Source organism: Pan paniscus, chromosome 5 (assembly GCF_029289425.2).
Source record: "Pan paniscus chromosome 5, NHGRI_mPanPan1-v2.0_pri, whole genome shotgun sequence".
Classification (NCBI taxonomy): domain Eukaryota; kingdom Metazoa; phylum Chordata; class Mammalia; order Primates; family Hominidae; genus Pan; species Pan paniscus.
The window spans coordinates 42,516,454-42,539,521 of record NC_073254.2 but is presented as its reverse complement, the minus strand read 5'-3'; the positions used below and the strand labels follow the sequence as shown (position 1 = coordinate 42,539,521).

Here is a 23,068-nt window from a genome sequence, read left to right as displayed (position 1 = left end):
TTGCTCTAATGTGCTGGGCCTTTGTTAGCAACTGACTTTTAACTTCTGGTTTAAGGAATATCATAACTGTCACCTTATCTGCAAATTAAGCTAAATGTAGATATTTTATAAAGGAGAACTTGGAATAGAAAGTCGGGATGAAAGCATGGAAAATGGTCTTAAGTGCTGTTATGGACTTCATTGTGTTCCCCCAAAACAGACCAGGTGCAGTGGCTCACGCCTGTAATCCCAGAACTTTGGGAGTCCAAGACCAGCCTGGACAACATGGTGAAACCCTGTCTGTACTAAAAACACAAAAATTAGCTGGGTGCTGTGGCAGGTGCCTGTCTGTAGTTCAGCTACTCAGGAGGTTGAGGAAGAAGAATCACTTGAACCCAGGAGGTGGAAGTTGCAGTGAGCCGAGATTGCGCCACTGCACTCCAGCCTGGGCGACAGAGTGAGACTCTGTCTCAAAAAACAAAACAAAAGAAAACAACTTCATGTCGAAGTCCCAGCCCTCAGTGTGGTTGGTATTTGAAGACAGGGCCTTTAAACAGATAATTAAGGTTAAATTGAGTTGTAAGTGTGGGGACTTAATCTAATAGAACTAGAAAGCACGATCGTATTATTATTTATTTTAGGGTATAAAGCATTTTGGCTTTTTTTATTTGTTTATTTCTTTTGGACAGCTCTGACCAGATCACAAAGCTCAACAGGACTTTCTCCCTTACCCACTCCTCGCTCTTCCTATTAACTCCCCCGCCCCCCTCCCGCTCCCTTTTAACCTCCGCACTAACAACTCTTGAAGAAACTTGAATCCTGCAATTAAAAGGAGTGAAAAATGGAAACCCTGCCCTAGCCCACTGACTCAGTAGAAAGTTAAGAGGAAAGCATTTTAACTGGGGCTGGAAAACACAACGCCTTGAACTTGTGCTTTTGCTTTTTTGCCACAAGATGGCAGGAGAAGGCCACACGTACTCTCTCACCCACTCGGAGGCTAATCACCCCTCAGATGTTCTCTCAAGGACGCGGGATGGGCAGGGAGAAACGAATCTCGAAAAAGAGAGCGAAGAGGAATGAAAGGAGGGGACAAATGTGATGCCAAGTTAAAGAACATGATGAAATCAGGGGACTGCTCTCCAAGTAACTTAGCTTGTCGATAAGCTCTGTCGCCAAGCCCGAGGCACCAAACTTTAATGACGAGGTACGGGGACTGGGGAAGAGAACATTTTAGGGAAGTGAACGGCAAATCCTACAATGTATTTTGAACGACCCACTAACCAATTGGCATAATTCGGGGCTGTTTGTCACCTGTGACAGAGACGAGACTATTCGTCCGAGATAGCCTTCCACCCATAGCTGCAAAGGAAGTGACGTCAGGAAAATAAAGGAAAAGTTAAGGGGTGATTTTAAAGCCTGGAGTGGAATTGTGGAGGGGCTTGCTATTTTGCTGCTAAAGATTTACAATAGAAGTAATTTATTGAAGAGGGGATAACGCAGTGGAAGAGGATGCAATGCTATGAGAATTCAGGCACTGTTGAGAAGAGGGGATCATGCCTTGAAAAGTCTCCACTCCCTTGTACTCGCACGCTCTTGGTTTACCTCCTATTTCTGTGATCTCTTCTGGGGTCCGCTTCTCTTTAAACGCAGGGTTCTCCAACTTCTATCTCAGGATTCCTAATCATGGACTTTAAAATCCCAGCCTGAACGCTGCCCCCGCCCCAGCTAATCCTGGCACACCTCCCTCCCCAAGGCCAACTGATTAACATTGCAAAAAAGCGGCTTTCCCAAGTTGCCAGGTTCTTTGTTCAACATTTTATCCTAAAGGAGCTTCCTTAGCCTTTAATGTTTCCCGTCCCGCTTTGACACCAATAATTTCAACCCACCCTAACATATCTGCAGCGATGCCAGACGAGATGCCTATTCTCTAAAGTGTATGGAAAATGGACACCGGTAAGTCAATGTCACCCAGGATCCGTACAACTGCAGTAAGTGGGACGGTTAATTCACAGCTTCCGGCTCATGGCGCCAGAGTCCGATGCACTCCTGCAGATAACGGTCATTTCCATTCCGGGAGAACCTCTTCGAAAAACAACCCGGATGAGACTATCTGGCAAATTGCAGCCCTTGGCGGGCTTTTCAAATAGAGCGTTGACCAATCAAAGGGGGACGTTACAGGCACTGAAAGAATAACCCGGCCGCGCGCGATGGCTCACGCCTGTTATCCCAACATTTTGGGAGGCCGAGATGGGTGGATCACGAGGTCAGGAGTTCGAGACTAGCCTGGCCAAGACGGTAAAACTCCGTCTCTACTAAAAATGCAATAATTAGTCGGGCACGGTGGCGGGCGCCTGTAATCCCAGTTACTTAGGAGGCCGAAGCAGAATTGGTTGAACCCGGGAGACGGAGCTTGCAGTGAGCCGAGATCGCGGCACTGCACTCTATCCTGGGCGACAGAGCCAAGCAAGACTCCATTTCAAAAAAAAAAAAAAAAAAAAACCACAAAAGGAAAGTAACCGAAAACCGAAAGCAAACTTGTAATTATAGCTTAAAGCACAACTGCAAGCCTTTTTCCCCAAGGGTATCTAAGAACCCAAGCTAAATTTGTCTGATGGAGCGTCTATACTCACACGCAAAAAGCCTAGGGAGCTTAGCTTGCCTTTTCCCGCCGTCTTCCCTCCTAATGGAGGCCGGCCGGAGCCCACCCAAAAGACTACAAGCAAAATGCACAGGCTCTTTCTCTGGAAGCGTGAGTGGCTCTGAAAAGAGCCTTTGGATTGCCGGCAGCTGTGAGAGCTCACTTGGAGCTGGTGTACTTGGTGACGGCCTTTGTGCCCTCGGACACGGCGTGCTTGGCCAGCTCCCCGGGCAGCAGCAGGCGCACGGCCGTCTGGATCTCCCTGGAGGTGATGGTCGAGCGCTTGTTGTAATGCGCCAGGCGGGAAGCCTCGCCAGCGATGCGCTCAAAGATGTCATTGACGAAGGAGTTCATGATGCCCATGGCCTTCGATGAGATGCCGGTGTCGGGGTGGACTTGCTTCAGTACCTTGTACACGTAGATAGAGTAACTCTCTTTGCGGCTGCGCTTGCGCTTCTTGCCGTCCTTTTTCTGGGCCTTGGTTACGGCTTTCTTGGAGCCCTTTTTGGGGGCAGGAGCAGATTTAGCCGGGTCGGGCATGGCGGAGGAGAGTGAAAGAGCACTCAAATAACAAGAATGAGGACAAGCTGGGTTATGCCCTATTTATTTACAAGTCTATATGCAGATGAGATTGAGAAATTCTTCTGTCTGACTGGAAGTTACTCAGATGACGTTGATATCAATATAGTCCAATCAAAACACGTATATTCAGAAACCTCATTTGCATTAAGAGGAAGCTGCAAGCTTAGCCAATGGCCCAGCTTCTTTTTCGCGCCCAGCAGCTGCTATAAAATGCGCCTCCCTGTAGGTTCCTTCCACTCACTTTCTGACTTAGGCCACAGGTCGTTTTACCATGTCTGGACGTGGCAAGCAAGGCGGCAAGGCTCGCGCCAAGGCCAAAACCCGCTCCTCCAGAGCTGGGCTCCAATTTCCCGTAGGACGAGTGCACCGCCTGCTCCGCAAGGGCAACTACGCTGAGCGGGTCGGGGCCGGCGCGCCGGTTTACCTGGCGGCGGTGCTGGAGTACCTAACTGCCGAGATCCTGGAGCTGGCGGGCAACGCAGCCCGCGACAACAAAAAGACCCGCATCATCCCGCGCCACTTGCAGCTGGCCATCCGCAACGACGAGGAGCTCAACAAGCTGCTTGGTAAAGTTACCATCGCTCAGGGCGGTGTTCTGCCTAACATCCAGGCCGTACTGCTCCCCAAGAAGACTGAGAGCCACCACAAAGCTAAGGGCAAGTAAGGGCTGAACTTTAAAAATGTAAACTTACAAGACAAAAGGCTCTTTTCAGAGCCACCCACCATTTCTACGGAAGAACTGAGCACTCTGTTCTCCAAACCTATCAGAAATTTGTGGCCGAGTTCAAGCACTGAGGTCATTACTTTCCTATTGGGTAAAATATAGGTATTGAATCAGGCCTAGTAAATACTATCCAACTGCTACCTTATAACATGAAGGAACCTCCTTCATTGTCCCCTCCCCACAAACTGTCCTGCGTCTTTAAAAAACTTGGGGCCGGGCGCGGTGGTTTATGCGTCCTTAGCATTTTGGGAAATTGAGGCAGGTGGGTGGGGAGGGGAGAAATCTCTAGGGACCTGGAGTTCGAGACCACCCTGATAACGAGACCCCTGCCTCTTAAAAAAAAAAATGGCTGGGCGCGGTGGCTCACGCCTGTAATCCCAGCACTTTGGGAGGCCGAGGAGGGTGTATCACAAGGTCAAGAGATCGAGACCACCCAGGCCAACATGGTGAAACCCTGTCCCTACTAAAAACACAAAAATTAGCCGGGCATGGTGGCGAGCGCTACTAAGGAGACAGGCCGGAGAATCGCTTGAACCCAGGAGGCAGAGGTTGCAGTGAGCCGAGATCACGCCACTGCACTCCAGCCTGGGCGACAGAGCGAGACTCCATCTAAAAAAAAAAAAAAAAAAAAAAAAAAATACCAGGCGCAGAGGCCCTCGCCTGTATTTGGCGGACTGACAGCAGAAGGAACACTTGAATCCCAGGAATTTGAGATTTCAGTGAGCCATGACCTCGCCACTGCACTCCAGCCTGGGTGACAAAGCGAGACCCCGTCTCAAAAAAAGAAAAACAAAACCCAAACAAAAGTATTTCTGGTGATCATTTGCTCCTGTGAATATAATAAATGTTAAACTAACCTTTTTGTTGTCTTCATGGGTCTTTATCAATACCAGAACCTGGTAGTTCTTTGATCAACTAAAATCTCCATCCTAATAAAATGCTGTTGTCAGAACTACCCAGATTCACTGGCAAAAATCTAATCACTGACCCAAACCTGTAATTCCGCGCATGCTAATGAAATTAAGCAATGATTTACATAATTAATCCAATCAGCCATTGGATTGCATTAAACTCAGTTAATGAAGAGGTCAGATACCATTTATTGGTATCATTTAGTCAAGCACCTATCAAACTCCTTCCCCACACCACACTGGACAAAACTAAAGTTTTGGTGTTTTAGAGGAGAATGTGCCAGCCTAAGTTTAAATTGTTTTTGTTCTGGGTCTTGGTACAGTCATTAAAAGATTTAATTAAGCAGTTACAAAACGGAACTACTTTTTGGAAATACTAGCAAATACGTTGTTCTACTGTATGTATTTTTACACGATCCGAAATAGGAAAAATGACCCATTGGAAATGAGTTTAAGAGTACGACTGACCTACACAAATTCTAGGTCAGCTTATCTTTTCATTGGGGGAATCTTAACATGATTGGTTGAAAACAATAAAAGTGGCGCGGAGGACGAGCGCAGTGGCTCACGCCTGTAATCTAAGCACTTTGGAAGTCCGAGGCAGGCGGATAACTTGAGATCAGGAGTTTGAGACCAGCCTGGCCAACATGGTGAAACCCCTTCTCTACTAAAAAAAATTAGCCGGGCGTCGTGGCAAGTGCCTGTAGTCCCAGCTACTCCGGAGGCTGAGGCGGAATCGCTTGAACCCGGGAGGCGGAGGTTGCAGTGAGCTGAGATCGCGCCACCACACTCCAGCCTAGGCGACAGAATTAGAAGCCGTCAGGTGAAAAAAAAAAAAAAAGTGGCAGGAACCAAATGAAGATAGTATTAACAACCAACCAGGTTTTTCCTACAACAGTTCTGACCAATCAGGATCAGATCATCGTTATAAATTCTGGTAGAAGCCACTGCTCATTCAGCTGCTTGCTTTCAGAGCATAGCTTTCTCAACTATGGCCCGGACGAAGCAGACAGCTCGCAAGTCTACCGGCGGCAAGGCACCGCGGAAGCAGCTGGCCACCAAGGCAGCGCGCAAAAGCGCTCCAGCGACTGGCGGTGTGAAGAAGCCCCACCGCTACAGGCCAGGCACCGTGGCCTTGCGCGAGATCCGCCGTTATCAGAAGTCGACTGAGCTGCTCATCCGCAAACTGCCATTTCAGCGCCTGGTGCGAGAAATCGCGCAGGATTTCAAAACCGACCTTCGTTTCCAGAGCTCGGCGGTGATGGCGCTGCAAGAGGCGTGCGAGGCCTATCTGGTGGGGCTCTTTGAAGACACCAACCTCTGTGCTATTCACGCCAAGCGCGTCACTATTATGCCTAAGGACATCCAGCTTGCGCGTCGTATCCGTGGCGAGCGAGCATAATCCCCTGCTCTATCTTGGGTTTCTTACTTGCTTCCAAGCTTCCAAAGGCTCTTTTCAGAGCCACTTACGTTCTCACTGAGGATAGCTGTCACACCATTGGTCGACTGTCTTAAATCAACTTTAAAGCAGGGATAAACTGGCGGAAAGTCGTCAAGGGTTGTTCATTCTGATTCCTTGCAGTGTCCTTTGTCTTCTAAGACGGTCCTTTTCACTTGTCCTCTGTGACCCATCTCACAAGGGTCTCACTTTCTCCGAGGAAAGTCAGCAAATCTATATCCAAGGTCAATCCGCTTCAAGGGGAAAGCCAAAGTCCTTCCTGCACATGCTGTCCTTTGGGGATAGCATCTCCAGAACCCCATAACTAACAATTAGATTACAGGTTAAATGAGATGCCATTTTTAACTGAAACGGGCACTTCCCTTGGGTCCCCTGGAAGCTTGCTGAAAATCACGGACATGAGGCCGGTTGATTTAGCACATAGACACGGGAGACTTCAAAATGAGGACCCACCCACCAATGAGATACAGAAGTTTATATATCACCTTGAGATTATAGAAAGAGTGCAAGCTTGGAACCTGGGAAAACAGATTATAGGAGGGAGAAAGGAAGAGACTTGGCTAGCAAGGGGGGCGGGTCTTGTTATGTAGATGAAAACACACAGCTAGTAGTCCTCAGAAAAAATAGATGGTAAATGTCTCTTGTCAGGGTGGGCGTGGTGGCTCATGCCCTCCACTTTGGGAGGCAGTGGAAGGAGGATTCCCTGAGCCCAGGAGTTTGAGATCAGCCTGGGTAACAGCAAAATCCTGTCTCTACGAAAAACAAATAAAAAGAAAGGTGGGTGTTGCAGCGCACAACTGTAGTTCTAGCTGCTCAGAAGGCTGAGGCAGGAAGATTGCCTGAGCCCACGAGTTCAAGGATGCAGTGAACTATGATTGCACAATTGCACTCCAGCCTGGGTGACAGAGCAAGACGGTCTCTTAAAAAATAAAAATAAAAAAGGATCAGACTCTCAGTTAATCTCTCCTAGATCCAGGAAAGGACTAGAAAGGGAAAGCCTGGCAACAAATGGAAATTTCCCCCACAAAAGACTGATTTGCAGGGCCTCATCGGTCTCCGGGCCCTGAGGCAGCCATTTCAAAATAGGGCAAAGAAATATCTTTTGGGGTAAAATATTTTTATTTCCTTCACTTTACTTTCCTCAAGAGACTGCTTTAAAGGTTAAATGCAGTAATATATTCTAGGGCCTTGGACAGTGCCCCAGAAAACACATTAGGTACACAAAAAATATTTATTGAACCTGATTTTATCTCTGAATCTTAGTTTGGAGTGGCTCTTGTGGGAGACTAAAATATGCCACCCCGAAGTATACTTTGTCGTATTTCAAGATGGCTATTCAGAGAAACTGCAGAAATAGGAATAGCTCTGAAAAGCTCTTTTTTGTAAAAGAAATGTATACCTATCAAGGAAATCTACATTAGTAAACAGTGGATGCAAGTACTGGCTTTCTCTGAGGCTCCCTTTCCTGCCTAAAGAGGAATCTAAGACTGACTCAAAGGAGAGAAAACTACTTTGTCACAGGCTGTCAGCTATTCTGCGATTACCTGAGAGACTTTATCTACATAACAAGAAAACCTTTGCCTTTCCTTCCCTGGTGCCTTTGCCTTTCCTCCCTCACCCTCCTCCAACATGTGTCACCACCTCCTCCAAACCCCCAGAAGTCTCAAGACCTTTTTTTTTCTGTAGTCTCAGAATGGCATAAAAACGTCAATTATTTGGCCCTTCTGAGAGAGAAATAATATAGGGTGGTCACAAGAGAATAGAAGATTCCATGCAGTAGTTTCACATGACTAGCAAAAAGGAAACTGTTGAAATAGCTGCACAAGCTAGGAGCCAAAAAGACCCTGAAAACCCAAATGTTTGCCAAGCTGGCTAAGTCCTACTTGACCCAACATGGCACTGGATTTGACCTAGCTTTCACCTGGGACCTTATTATACACTTATTAACATACAAATCAGACATCCACCAACGCCATGACAGTTCCAAGAACACCCATATTTCATGGAAAAATGGATGGCACCACAGTTCTGAGAAATTGTCACCCTTTTCCAGAAATCTTCATGGATATTCCACCCCTTGGTTAAAGAAACCCATAAAGATAGAAGCCCCAATCACTCCTGGGCAAGACTGACTCTCTTGAGTAAGCCTGCACTTCCCTTCCTTGAGCATGTATTTTTCACTTTGCAATAAACCTCTGTACTTTTTCTGACTTGTCCTTGGATTCTTTCTGGCAGCAGTGGCAAGGGCCTGGACACTGGCTGGGATCAACATCCTAATGGCATTTGGGTACCTCCCCTAGCCCACCGGTATCATTTCTTGGAGTATTGTATTTTGTGAGGCTCCTGTGCATATGCAGGTAATAAATAATTTGTATGCCTTTTTTTTTCCTGTTTATCTTTCTACTGTTGGTTAATTCCAGAGACTCAAATTATTGAAACTTCAGAAATCAAAGCAGAAGTTTAAAACGACCTTCACCCTCAGAAATGGGGAAATACACCTAAATTCTCTGATAAGATTGGATTGAGAAGTCACTCTTGTCACTGGTCAAGATTTGGGAAATAATCCAGTTTGATCAGTAACACAGAAACAAATCACTTTAATGATGTCACTTCTGCTAATGGCCAGTCTTTCTTATTTTTTATTTTATATTTATTTATTTTTATGATTTCGGTTAGCTTCTGCTTCATAAAGCAACATTTTCCAATCTTGTGTTCCAAAACAGGAAACATTTTTGTTTAGGAGGCAGAAAAGATGAGAATAAATGCTTCAGAACCATTCCTTCTTCCCCAGAAGTGTTGAAGCCCTGAAAGGGTATAAAACAAGACAGCAAGCAAAGTCACCGAAAATATAAATAAAACTTTTTTTTTTTTTTTGAGACAGAGTCTTGCTCTATCACCCAGGCTGGAGTGCAGTGGCACAATCTCAGCTCATTGCAAGCTACGCCTCCTGGGTTCACGCCATTCTCCTGCCTCAGCCTCCCAAGTTGCAGGCGCCCGCCACCATGCCCGGCTAATTTTTTTGTATTTTTAGTAGAGGCAGGGTTTCACCATGTTAGCCAGGATGGTCTCGATCTCCTGACCTCGTGATCTCCCCGCCTCGGCCTCCCAAAGTGCTGGGATTACAGGCGTAAGCCACCGCGCCCAGCCTATAAATAAAACTTCTGTAGATTTCCACTCAAATGGAATCTGCTACAAAAACTGTTTCCCAAAAATATGGTTCTCAATATGAAAGAGATTCTAGGCCTGACCCGGTGGCTCAGGCATGTAATCCCAGCACTTTCGGACGCCAAGGTGAGTGGATCACCTGAGGTCAGGAGTTTGAGACCAGCCTAGCCAACATGACGACAAAACCCTGTCTCTACTAAAAATACAAAAATGAGCCGGATGGGGTGACACGCACCTGTAATCCCAGCTACTCAGGAGGCTGAGGCGAGAGAATCGCTTGAACCCACGAGGCAGAGGTTGCAGTGAGCCAAGATTGCACCATTGCACTCCAGCCTGGGCAGAGGTTGCAGTGAGCCAAGATTTTACCACTGCACTCCAGCCTGGGCAACAGAGTGAGACTCGGCTTCAAAAAAAAAAAAAAAAAGATTCTAAAATGTAAAAAACATGTTTTTCTATTTATCTGCTGATAATAATAAGGTTTGTTATCTGCACAAGACTAGAAATACTGAATTTTCTCAGAAACTAGTACAAGCTACATTAAAATTTTAATCTACATAAGTAGTGTAGAGAAACAAGAGAAAAACTTCCCCTTTGCCCTCTGAAGTTTCACTGAAAAATCATCTCACAAAGTGCAGATTAATAAGAGAAATGGCAAATGAATTTATGATGTATACATGGGAGAGAATCACTGAGTGATCATCCAATATCCCAGTAAGGCCCAAATACTTATATAGCCTTATTTCAGAAGGGAGAGGAAAGATGGGAAATATAGGTAATTTTGTTTACGGGCAATAAATAATTAGTAGGGAGAATAAATGGCTTGGAGAACAGAGATTAATTGTAAATAATTCTCTTGGGAAATTGACCTAATCGCCCCCCAAAGGCCACATCTAATATCGCCACATTGGAGACTAGGCTTCAACACTGAATTTTGTGAGGACACAAACTTTCAGTTTATAGCACTGGGTATAACTTAGTGTTGGATGGGAGATGGAGAAACACTCTCATGTGGTGGTTTACTGATGGTGGCTTTGCAAAAGACATTTTGGAGAACCATTCCTTCTGTGCCCAGGCCTATGCTCCAAGAAAACTCTCCTATAGACCCATATGAGGACATATCAAGAATATTCATCAAAGTGATATTTGTAATAACATGAAAGTAGAGGTAATTTAAGTGAATGAATAAGTAAAATATAGTGGATGAATACTAACAAATGCTCTCTTTTCTGAGGTCAAGATATAAGCAAACGTCAAAAACAAGAGCTGAACTCAAGACCCCATCAACCTTACTGTTGCCACTCAATTCATACTGTAAAAGAAAAGGGCTGGGCGCGGTGGCTTATGCTTGTGAGCCCAGCACTTTGGGAGGCAGAGGCAGGCAGATCACGAGGTCAAGAGATGGAGGCCACTCTGGCCAACATGGTGAAACCCCGTCTCTACTAAAAATACAAAAAATTAGCTGCGCATGGTGGCGCGCGCCTGTATACTCGGGCTGAGGCAGGAGAATCGCTTGAACCAGAGGGGTGGAGGTTGCAGTGAGTTGAGACCGTGCCATTGCACTCTAGCCTAGTGACAGTGAGACTCCATCTCAAAAATAAAAATAAATAAATAAAATTTGAGTGACTTCTAAATTTATTATGCCAAAGGGGAACTTAAGCCCTGAAGACTGATTCATGTAGCATATTTTCAATTCTGCTTCTCAGATTATAGTTTAACTCTTTTCCTCATTGTTCTTGTTCTGTAAATGTCTAGCAGAGATCAGACCTCCCCACTTCCAATCACTGATCTTAGTTGTGCATTATCTGCCTCCTTCACTGTCCTTTACCTAACTCAGACCAGATGATGCTCAAGACCTCATGACAGTTACATCTTCTTGAGGCTCAGAAACTAATAACCAAAAATATTGTGGGTTGACATGCTGAACTGAAGAAGCTTCAAGTTCTCTCTGACCATGCCTTCCAAAATCTCTAAATCCTCTATCTCAAAGCACTGGATGAAGTTGTTCTCTGAAGTTCTTTTATCTGCCTAATGTCCCAGCCCACCAACGAGAACAATTGTTTTTTATTCTCTTCCCTGTAATCTCATTACCTATTATAGAAAAAAAATATCAAGAATGTAACCATTGACCGGGAGCGGTGGCTCACGCCTGTAATCCCAGCACTTTGGGAGGCCGAGGTGGGCGGATCACCTGAGGTCGGGAGTTCAAGACAAGCCTGACCAGCATGGAGAAACCCCGTCCCTACTAAAAATACAAAAAATTAGCTGGGCGTGGTGGCGCATGCCTGTAATCTCAGCTACTCAGGAGGCTGAGGAAGGAAAATCGCTTGAACCCGGGAGGCAGAGGTTGTGGTGAGCCGAGATTGCGCCATTGCACTCCAGCCTGGGTGACAAGAGTGAAACTCCGACTCAAAAAAAAAAAAAAAAAGAAAAAAGTAACCATACCTGAACAGACCCTTTTACAAGATAATGTTGTCTCCCAGGAGCACTCAAATTCCAAAGAGAACTATTTACAAGTTAATCTCTTTTCCCCAGTCCACTCATTCTACCTAGTAATCATTTATTGTTCCTCAACAGAATCCCTCTTCTCACAACCCGCCGGTAACTTGTTTAGCTATGACCCAAGCTCTCATTCTTTCTGTAACCTTTTTCTAGCTTAAGAATGTTTGTAGGCCGGGTGCAGTGGCTCACGCCTGTAATCCCAGCACTTTGGGAGGCCGAGGCGGGTGGATCACGAGGTCAGGAGATCGAGACCATCCTGGTTAACATGGTGAAACCCTGTCTCTACTAAAAATTACAAAAAATTAGCTGGGCGTGGTGGCGGGTGCCTGTAGTCCCAGCTATTCCGGAGGCCGAGGCAGGAGAATGGCGTGAACCTGGGAGGTGGAGCTTGCAGTGAGCCAAGATCGCGCCACTGCACTCCAGCCTGGGCAACAAAGCGAGACTCCATCTAAAAAAAAAAAAACAAGAAGAATGTTTGTAAACCTTTGTACACTGTTGGGAAGTGGGTAAATACTCTGTAGTTGTTTCCCATGTGCATGTTAACACATTTGTAAGGCTTTTCTCTTATAAATCTGCCTTTTGTGGTAAAACGTTGTAAATGACTACAGGACACCAGGGAAGACCCCTTACCTCTTCACTATTGATTCTTATTATAGATGAACTTCCCTGTTTTCTCTCTTACACAAAGACTTCGTCACTATCATATTGTATAAGATGGAATTTTAAATATACTCTTTTAAATGTGAAAGAAAATAAAAACAAGCTGTAACTAATCAAATTGTACCTCGTAAGCCACCTTTGTACAGAAACTTAAAATTCTACTAAATTTCTTTGTTTTCTATCTATATAAGCAAGATCTTTAGTTTTATCTTTGGAGCTCTGATTGATTCCATTGATCCTGGAGTCTGTTTTCCAAATGGCTATTCCCAGCTTTCGTTTGAATAAACTTAAAAAAAAAATTCTTCTTAATAGAGACAGGGGTCTTGCTATGTTGCCCAGGCTGGTAGGCTGGTCTGAACTCCTGGGCTCAAGCGATCCTCCTGTTAAAGAAAGGCTTCCCAATACAGACCCCAAGAGAGGGTTCTTGGATCTCTTGCAAGAAAAAATTCAGGACAAGTCTGCAGTGCAAAGTGAAAGCAAGTTTATTAAGAAAGTAAAGGAATAAAAGAATGGCTACTCCATAGAGCAGCCCTGAGGGCTGCTGCTTGCCCATTTTTATGGTTATTTCTTGATGATATGCTAAACAAGAGGTGGATTATTCATGCCTCCCCTCTTTAGACCATATAGGGTAACTTTCTGACGTTACCATGGCATTTGTAAATTGTCATGACCCTAGTGGGAGTGCAGCAGTGAGGACGACCAGAGGTCACTCTCATCACCATTTTGGTTTTGGCTGGCTCCTTTACTGCAATCTGCTTTATTAGCAAGGTCTTTATGGCCTGTATTTTGTGCTGACTTCCTATCTCATGCTGTGACTTAAAATGCTTTAACCGTCTAGGAATGCAGCCCAGGAGGTTTCAGCCTTATTTTACCAGCTCCTATTTAAGATGGTGTTGATCTGGTTCACACGCCTCTGACATTCCCGCCTTTGCCTTCCAATGTGATGGGATTACAGGTGTGAGCCACCACGCCCAGCCAAATAAATTCTTTACAACTAAATTCTGACCCTTTCAATGATAGGTTGAAAGACTTTCAGGAGAAACTAAGAGGTTTCCTGATAAAGAGTTTTGCAAGTCAGTTTTAAAACCATAAGCACTCGGCTAGACGCGGTGGCTCGCGCCTGTAATTCTAGCACTTTGGGTGGGTTGACTGAGCTCAGGAGTTCGAGACCAGCCTGGGCAAAACGGTGAAACCCCGTCTCTACTAAAAATACAAAAAATTAGCAGAGTGTGGCGACCGTAGTCCCAGCTACTCGGGAGGCTGAGGCAGAATTGCTTGAACCTGGGAGGCGGAGGTTGCAGTGAGCAGACATTGCGCCACTGCACTCTAGCCTGGGTAACAGAGCGAGACTCCGTCTCCAAAAAACCAAAGCCATAAGCACTCAAAGAATATGGAACATATGGCATAGTAAACGTCAGGCAAGAGGGCGGAGGGCGGTCTCGCTGGCTCACGCCTGAGATCCCCGCACTTTGGGAGGCTGAGGCAGGTGGATCATCTGAGGTCGGGAGTTGGAGTCCAGCCTGACCAACATGGAGAAACCACATCTCTACTGAAAATACAAAATTAGCCAGGCATGGTGGTGCATACCTGTAATCCCAGCTACTCGGGAGGCTGAAGCAGGAGAATCCCTTGAGATCCACCATTGCACTGGAGCCTAGGCAACAAGAGCAAAATCTGTCTCAAATAATAATAATAATAATAATAAAAGGGCACGGTAAGACAAAGAGAAATCAAGAAGGGCAGTGGATTCTGTATCTTCAAAGTTCTTTAATTGGTCTTTTTGTTTTGCTTTTTTAGAGACAGGGTCTCACTCTGTCATCCACGCTGAAGTGCAGTGGTGCCATTGTAGCTCACTGACACATCGAAGTCCTGGGCTCAAGTAATACTACCCCCTCAGCCTCTGGAGTTGCTGGGACTATAGGCCAAATCACCGTACCTGGCATCTTAATTGCTCTTAATACCACATGGGGGTATTATAAGCTTAAAGATGCAGGCAGGGCGCATTGGCTCATGCTTGTAAACCCAGCACTTTGGGAGGACGAGGTGGGCTGATCACTTGAGGTCAGGAGCTGGAGGCCAGCGTGGCCAACGTGGTGAAACCCCGTCTCTACCAAAAAATAAAAAAATTAGCCGAGCATGGTGGTGCGCGTCCCAGCTACTTGGGAGGCTGAGGCAGGAGAATCGCTTGAACCCAGGAGGCGGATGTTGCAGTGAGCCGTAGACCGCACCACTGCCCTCCAGCCTGGGCAACAGTGAGACCCTGTTTCAAAAAACAAAACAAAAACAAAACAAAAAACAAAAAAAAACACTTAAAGATGCTTTGAGGATGAGAGCAGAGATGGTGATTTCTCTGAGGCAGGGCCAAGGAAGAAGGAAAACTTCATGTTTCCATGTCTCATGTTTAAGTTTCTGACCTGGCAAAGGCCAATGAAGTAGAATGCAAGATTTCAGAGAATAAATTAATGGAGAGGAAAAGACTGAATAGCAAATGGTGTTTTGTTTTGAGACAGCGTCTCACTGTGTTTTATATATATATATGTATGTGTGTGTGTGTGTGTCTTTGTGTGTGTGGTGTGTTTATGTGTGTGTAGGGGGACAGGAGAAGTGAGAACTATAAGTACTAATAAACAATTTGTGGATGAAGACCAAAGAGGGGGAAAAAGCCATGTAAAACACAACCTATCAATCAACCAATTCTAAAGCCTTAAGCAAAACAAACAAAACTGGGTGTCAATGAGATAAATAGGTGGCATATCAGATGGAAATTTTTAACTATATTAAAAAGGATTGAGGCCAACACTGCAACCATCTTTGCAAAATTATGACAGTGAAAGAGATCTATCTTAATCAACTCCATCTTGCTTCTAACCTCCTGGCTGTCGTTGTTCATTCCTGGGCATAGGCTGAACTAACTTTGGGAGAAACATAGTTCATAGTAAGCCCAGCACTTTGGGAGGCCTAGGCAGGTGGATCACGAGGTCAGGAGTTCAAGACCAGCCTGGCCAAGATGGTGAAATCCCGTCTTTGGTAAAACTACAAAAATTAGCCAGATGCGGTGGCAGTCGCCTGTAATCCCAGCTACTCGGGAGGCTGAGGCAGGAGAATCACATGAACCTGGGTGGCAGAGTTTGCAGAGAGCCGAGATCGCGCCACTCCACTCCAGCCTGGGTGACAGAGTGAGACTCCGTCTCAAAAAACAAAAAACCAAAGACCATAACAGCCCTTTCCCAGAGAAGACCTCCTTCTTGCTTGGGGACTAGACACAAACATGAGCCACAAGATTAGAAATTATGGTTTAGGAGACATGCAGCTGGAGGCTACAATATTCAGACCCTCCCTAAACTGCTTTTAAGATCAGCACTTGAGATGTTTTGCAGACCCTGCACTTGATGAATCAGCTGGCACCACCCAGATCGATAAGCTGGTTCATCTGATCTTGCAGTCCCCACCTAGGAACCGACTCAGTGCCAGAAGACAGCTTCGACTCCCTATGCTTTCATCCCTGACCAGTCAGGACTCCTGGCTCACTGGCTTCTCCCCATCCACCAAGTTACCCTTAAAAATTGTACTTCTGTTCCAAAGGCTGGGAAGAACTAAGCTGCCCCAGCTCCTCCCATTTCTTGGGCAGGGCTCTTTCCTGTTGTGTGTTCCTCCAGGGCCTGTCCTGTACCGAGCTCTGTCTGTTCCAGCCTTCATCCTTCCTGGCTGTTGCTTTTCCTCTTAAGGGCCTCAGAACTCTTGCTCTTCCTGGGCTGTGGGGGAATGAGTGTTCTTGCCATTTGCCAGCCTAATGCGCATGGTTTCTGCCCCTGGTAACAGGAGTGAGTGAGCCCCTCAGACCTGCACTCTGGGTGTCTCCTGCTTTCAAAGGTTCTTAATAGTGAATGCTTTAAAATTAAAGTCATCACAAAATGGAAGTTTTCCCAGGGTGGAAAACAAGAGGAAGTGCTGCTGTAATTGGGAGCACAAGGGGCCTCCCAAAAAGGAGCCCCACCTCAGCATCACTGCCTTATTTGTGGCCTCCGTGGGGTGAGTGGGGTTCTCTCCTCCCTCCCTCCCTCCTCCTGGGGTGGGAGGGCGCTCCTATTCCCATCTTTGTGTTCCCTGGAGGCAGGTATCACAAAACATTTGTGAATTGCTTTAGGTGCAGGGACACCACCCACTCAGGACTTTTCCCCATCATCCCTTCCATTGCCACACCCTAGATCCAGCCTCAGGAACTAATAAGTTTTGAGAAAAGCAGGCGGTAGAGCAGCAGCTTGGTGCTCTCAGCGGTGGCTGGCTGGCATTTTTCTCTAGCATTGTGGGGCCACCTTCCCTCCTTGCCCCAAGGTTATAAGGCCTTGTCTTTCTCTTTGGAATCATAAAGTGGAACAGAGTCCCCAGAACTCGTGTGGCCATTTCCGCCAGCATCACTCCCCGGTGCCTGTGGGGTCCCGGTGTACCTAAAGGGAGAACGATCCCATGTGCTAGCCAGAAATATACCGTCTCTTGAAGGAAAGCAGGAGCTCAGACTTTTAGAGCCAGCTGTGGCTTCGGACCCAAGGCCTGACCTAGGCTGCTATCCTAATATTGCAGGAGGGGCCTCTCTTCCAAGCCCCACCCTAAGGGTTAGCCCTTGGCCAAATCTTTTGCCATCTGGTCCCAGCTAGGCTTTTCTGACTAAATAAGCAATAAGAGGGTCTAAGCTGACTGAGTTGCAAGGACCCTTTCCACCCTCCCTTGGATCTCCATGTTTTTCCAGATGGAGGAAGAGCATGTGCCACCCCCTGTCCTAACAGGCTTGTCCAAGTGCTTGGTGTGGGACCCAAGACCAAAGCCCAGGATGGCTTGGTGGGAGTGTCCCTGCTGCATCTGCATGAAGCCCCTGCTTTCTAGGCCTCACTCCCATCAGAACCCTGCCTGCCCACCTGCAACTCCCCCACAGCAATGCCATTCCCACTTGCCCCAGAGAAGCTACTCAGCCAAACCTAGCCAGGGTCTGTTCATGTGGACCAGAGCCAGCCTAGTCATTATTTGCTGTCGGGTTTCCAGTTTCACCGTGTGTTAGGGCGAGGGATGATTGTAAAATTTGCTCCTCAAAGGAATCAGGCCAGACTCAATTTTGGAGGGCAAGACAGGGAGGAGGCCGCTTCATCCCAGACTCTCTTCTAGGGCTTCCCACCATCAGCCCCTCCCACTTGAGACTGGTCTTCAGGAGGCAATAGGCCACCATGCCTGGTCAGCATCAATTCAAGCCATGCCAGGAATCTGCCTACCTGCCAGGTTCAGTTCCTTTAAGGTGCCTCTTCAGGGACACACTGTGTCTCTCTGATTGGGCTTCTAAATCAAAAGCCTGATGTTCGTGTCCCTCTCATAGGGGGAGCTTTGGATACAGGACCAGTTTGGAAAAGGGTCAGGTAAGCGTTTCCACTCTGCACATTGTAGAGGGGACGCTCGGTAGCCCATGGGTCCCTTACTAGAGAGGTTGAGTGAATTTGCCTTCAGTTAACCTGGGACCTTCTGTTTAGCTTCCTCCTGCTTCCCAAAGATTTTAAGCATTTTGTAAATGTATAAACTCACCTCTGGCAACAGTGGCCCAGATGCTGCTTTGTGCTATGTAAAGTCAGTCTTTCCCTGGGAAATGGATGCTATTCTATTCTGCTGCCCCTACCTGTTCCTGAGGCTTCATTTAGAAAGAAAATACCCTCAGAAGGCTGTCTGGCACCCAGTGTCCTAGCCAGGCCAAATATATGAGAAAGGTAAGTCCATTTTCCCCTTCAGGTCCTCAGTGGATGACTTAACCACTGCTGTCCCTTGGTCCCTTTTTCCTAAACAGGGGTTTAGTTCTGTCTTTTTATCCTTTTTTCTAAATGCTGGTAAATATCTACATTGAGCCAGGGAAGAGGAGGCCAGAGGTCGGGCCAGCTGCCCCATTCTTTTAACGTTGTAGGGCCTGCTCCTGGAGTGGACCTTCCTCTTTGGGCCTCGTCAGCTTTTTTGCTTATCATATTCCATTTTGTGCCACTTTCCCCCTTCAAGATGCCATTTGGAGGGTAGGGGATCTGCTTCCCACTGTGAGTGGGCTATGAGATTCTGACTACCTTGCTTACAGATTCATGGTTTGATAGATTTGTTGTATTCAAAAACTTGTAATGCAGGACACCATTAAGTGTCTGTTTAAATTTTTGGAATATTTATATTACTTACAATTAATTAATAAAAGTGGGTTTAAAAAACCTAAAAAAAAAAAAATTGTACTCCCCGGGCAACCCCCTCGGATCCCCTTCCATGCTGTGGAAGCTTTGTCCTTTTCGCTCTTCACAATAAACCTTGCTACCGCTAAAAAACAAAACTGTACTCCCCGAATGCCTGGCTCTGCGTGAGTTACTCTTTCTCTATTCCAATTCCCCTGTCTTGATAAATCGGCTCTGTCTAGGCAGGGGCAAACTTGGCGGTTAAAATACTCTAAAGTAAGGACATTAAGAAACTGTCAGAGACAACTGCAGATCAGCAAGCATCCCTCAGAACATCGAAAAGATAAGCACACTTCATTCATTCATTTGCTTAAGCATAGAAAGAATTATATGGAAATGAAAACATTGGCAACATTTCTCTTGGAAAAGTAAAAGTTTTTTTTATTTTTATTTTGAGACGGAGTCTCGCTCTGTCGGCCAGGCTGGAGTGTAGTGGCGCGATCTCGGCTCACTGCAACCTCCGCCTCCAGGGTTCAAGCGATTCTCCTGCCTCAGCCACCAGAATAGATGGGACTACAGGTGCGTGCCACTACGCCCGGCTAATTTTTTGTATTTTTAGTAGAGACAGGGTTTCACTCTGTTAGCCAGGATGGTATCAATCTCCTGACCTGGTGATCTGCCCGCCTCAGCCTCCCAAAGTGCTGGGATTACAGGCGTGAGCCACCGCACCTGGCCAGGAAAAGTAAATCTTTTAAATCTCTTTTTAAAATATCTTTTTAATTTCTATTATTTATTTCTTTTGTTTTCTTTTTTTCTAGTCAATCTTGAAGCATGGTAGAAGTACAACTTTTTTTTTTTTTTTTTTTTGTTTTTTTTTTTTTAGACAGCTTCTTGCTCTGTCACTCAGGCTGGAGTGCAATGGTGCAATATTGGCTCACTGTAACCTCTGCATCCTGGGTTCAACTGATTCTTGTGCCTCAACCTCGCGAGTAACTGAGGTTACAAGCACAGGCCACCATGCCCAGTTAATTTTTTGTGTTTTAGTAGAGACGAGGTTTCATCATGTTGGGCAGGCTAGTCTCACTCTCCTGGCCTCAAGAGATCCACCTGCCTAGGGCAGTACCACTCTTTTTTAACGTGAAGAGAATACACAATTTATCCCGATTAAACAACAAGGATATACTGAGCAACTGTCATTTCAATTAACATTATCATGTGAGGAAAACAAAAAGGAGTCATTTAAAAAGTACTTAATTTAAATGAAACAAACTTTCTTTTTAAATTAAAAAATCTTCTATTTGTTTGCATGCTGGTAGGAGAAGAGAACTAATAAAGTATCTGATTTAATGATTTAACATAGAAAATTTAGTAGGGACTGGATGTGGTGGCTCACACCTGTAATCCCAGCACGTCGGAAGGCCGAGGCAGGTGGATTGCTTGAGCCCAGGAGTTTGAGACCAGCCTGGACAACATGGTGGAACCCCATCTCTGCAAGAAATACAAAAATTAGCCGGGAATGGGTGGTGGCTCACACCTGTAGTCCCAGGATCTGGGGAGGCTGAGGTGGGAAGATCGCACTCCAGCCTTGGTGACAGACCAAGAGCCTGCCTCAAAAAAAAAAAAAAAAAAAAAAAAGAATTTACACCTCTGAAAAACACAGATGTCAATGCTGTAGGGTACAGAAGTTGTGAGACCATAAGGGTCACAGCCTGAACTAATAACAAAAAAGAGGTTAACCGCCGGGCGCGATGGCTCACGCTTGTAATCCCAGCACTTTGGGTGGCCGAGGCAGGTGGATCACCAGGTCAGGAGATAGGGACCATCCAGGCTAACACGCTGAAACCCCATCTCTACTAAAAATACAAAAAATAAGGCCGGGAGCAGTGGCTCGCGCCTGTAATCCCAGCACTTTGGGAGGCCGAGGTGGGCGGATCACGTGAGGTCAGGAGTTCGAGACCAGCCTGGCCAAAACGGCAAAACCCCGTCTCTACTAAAAATACAAAAATTAGCCGAGCGTAGTGGTGGGTGCCTTTAATCCCAGCTACTTAGGAGGCTAAGGCTGAAGAATCGCTTGAATCCGGGAGGCGGAGAATCGCTTGAACCCGTGAGGGGGAGATTGCAGTGAGCAGAGAACTCGCCATTGCACTCCAGCCTGGGGTGACAAGACCAAAACTCTGTCAAAAAAAAAAAAAAAAAAAAAAGGAAAAAGAGGCCAGCCTAGCTCAGTGAGAAACTGATTAACTATTACAACATGAGTATGTAATGTTTTGCACATACAGTAATCATAGAGTAGTTCATAATGTACTTGCAGAGACTGATTTTTAGAATAAAATTAGATATTTGCTAAAGGGGTAAATAATCATACACATTTGAAATATAAAAGGTAAACATTACTGAGAAACGAAATCTGATAGCTGGAAGGCAGGGCAAGGCAAAGCCAGCCTAGGTCAGGAAGGTCACACAACATTTATTTGAAACTTTTTTTTGAGACGGACTCTTACTTTGTTGCCCAGGCTGGAGTGCATGGAGTGCAGGGGCTCGATCTTGGCTCACTGCAACCTCCGCCTTCTGCGTTCAAGCGATTTTCTTGCCTCAACCTCCTGAGTAGCTGGGATTATGGGCGCCCTCCACCACGCCCGGCCAATTTTCTTTATTTTTAGTAGAGAAGGGGTTTCGCCATCTTAGCCAGGCTGGTCTCGAACTCCTGACCTTGTGATCCACATGCATCGGCCTCCCTTCTGGCTGGGATTACAGGCGTGAGCCACCACGTCCGGCCATTTGAAACTCTTTTTCTTGGAATAAAGTCATCCTCGGTCTTTCCCTCCTGCACTTTATTTGTAAATGTAAAAGACAGGGTTTCTGGGCACAGCTGATTTCCTACTTCAACAGAAAAGAGGAACATGAGGGAGCTCAAGCGGCACCTTCACCATTCTAAGGAAATACAGGGTAAAAGCCACCTTTCTTTCTCAAACAGTTTCCTGAAGTGTTTCTAGGTGGAATGAGGAAAAAAATAGAAAGTCAGTTCTTGCCCCAAAAATGTGGTTGGCGAGGGAGAGAAAGGAACAGAAAGGGCAGCTACAGAAAGAGTAAAATGTAAGGAAAAGAATAAGAGAACCAAATTTGAGAAAGGTGAGGAATCCCACCTTGGAGCTATCATCAGGCGTCGTCTTTTGCAGTCAGCCACTCCATAGGCTGATCACTTCGAGTTTGTACGGAAGCAGTTTCTACACGCTATTTCACAAATGCCCGAAACGACTGTGATTACCCCTCTAGAGATGGCGCCATTTGATTCCAGCAGCCACAAAGCACTAGAACAATCGATGCTAAGAGGTGACAGGAAAAACAGGCTGCAAAGACCCAGACAATGGAATGCAGCGGTGGTCAGCCTAAAACACTGTAGAAGGGCAAGATGAGCTGAGTAATTTTTAACTGGGCATCATTTTTAGAAACTGGAGTTTAACTACCCCCCTTTCCATTTTTTCCTGAAGTCGTGGGCAGGGCGCAAGGTCTGTGAATCGGCCGACCGGATGCAGCTGGTGTGGAGAGTTCCCAATCAGGTCCGATTTATTACTATATAAACTACTGCTGCGAGGCTTGCCGTGTTGCATTTTGTTTAGTACAAGACATGTCTGGGCGCGGCAAAGGCGGGAAGGGTCTGGGCAAAGGAGGCGCTAAGCGCCACCGCAAAGTTTTGCGCGACAACATTCAGGGCATCACCAAGCCCGCCATCCGACGCCTGGCACGGCGTGGAGGCGTTAAGCGCATCTCAGGCCTTATATACGAGGAGACACGCGGAGTTCTTAAAGTGTTTTTGGAGAATGTAATCCGCGATGCAGTTACCTACACGGAGCACGCCAAACGCAAGACAGTCACAGCCATGGACGTGGTTTACGCGCTCAAGCGCCAGGGCCGCACCCTCTATGGCTTTGGCGGCTGAGTGTTTTACTTACACGATTCCTCAAAGGCCCTTCTCAGGGCCACCCATGAAGTCTGTGAAAGAGCTGTAGACTAAAGACAGTTAATTTCTTAAGAACACTTAAACGTATGGCAGTTTTGGCAAATCAGCGATTCCACATAAGCAGTCGCTGAAGTTTGAGGTTCGGTGCCCCTTTCAGCATTACTTAGTGGTTAAAAGTGACGGCTTCTCTGATACACGGCCAAATCTATAACTCCTCTCTGGCTTTTGCAAAAGTCATAGTGAAACAGCCGGTCTCATTTATCTTGTATCGATTACTTTACCGCTACAAATGCGAGGGCTGTGTAACTGACACTGTG

General features: G+C 46.1%; 3 protein-coding genes across 3 annotated transcripts; 2 read left to right on the top strand and 1 right to left on the bottom strand.

Moving 5' to 3' along the window:
* Positions 1-2,776: 2,776 nt before the first annotated feature.
* Positions 2,777-3,157, bottom strand: LOC100987642 (histone H2B type 1-O). Its single transcript, XM_055113268.1, has one exon. The coding sequence runs from the start codon at positions 3,155-3,157 to the stop codon at positions 2,777-2,779; it is 381 nt and encodes a 126-aa protein (XP_054969243.1).
* Positions 3,158-3,470: 313 nt separating this feature from the next.
* Positions 3,471-4,780, top strand: LOC100989678 (histone H2A type 1). The gene has a single exon (XM_003829694.6). It carries the CDS (start codon positions 3,471-3,473, stop codon positions 3,861-3,863), a length of 393 nt encoding a protein of 130 aa, XP_003829742.1. The 3' UTR covers positions 3,864-4,780.
* A 900-nt stretch (positions 4,781-5,680) lies between these two features.
* On the top strand, positions 5,681-22,730 carry LOC100990354 (histone H3.1-like). Its single transcript, XM_003829696.6, has 2 exons — positions 5,681-6,152; positions 22,401-22,730. The coding sequence occupies exons 1-2, from the start codon at positions 5,826-5,828 to the stop codon at positions 22,728-22,730; spliced, it is 657 nt and encodes a 218-aa protein (XP_003829744.2). The 5' UTR covers positions 5,681-5,825.
* The last annotated feature ends 338 nt before the right edge of the window (positions 22,731-23,068 follow it).

What these genes read in the sequence shown, in the direction of transcription:
- LOC100987642 (XM_055113268.1), bottom strand. Translation starts at nt 3,157, where the DNA reads ATGCCCGACCCGGCTAAATCTGCTCCTGCCCCCAAAAAGGGCTCCAAG.
- LOC100989678 (XM_003829694.6), top strand. Translation starts at nt 3,471, where the DNA reads ATGTCTGGACGTGGCAAGCAAGGCGGCAAGGCTCGCGCCAAGGCCAAA.
- LOC100990354 (XM_003829696.6), top strand. Translation starts at nt 5,826, where the DNA reads ATGGCCCGGACGAAGCAGACAGCTCGCAAGTCTACCGGCGGCAAGGCA. An exon ending in GGCTCTTTGAAGACACCAAC is followed by an intron (nt 6,153 to 22,400) that starts CTCTGTGCTATT and finishes TGCCGTGTTGCA; the next exon opens with TTTTGTTTAGTACAAGACAT.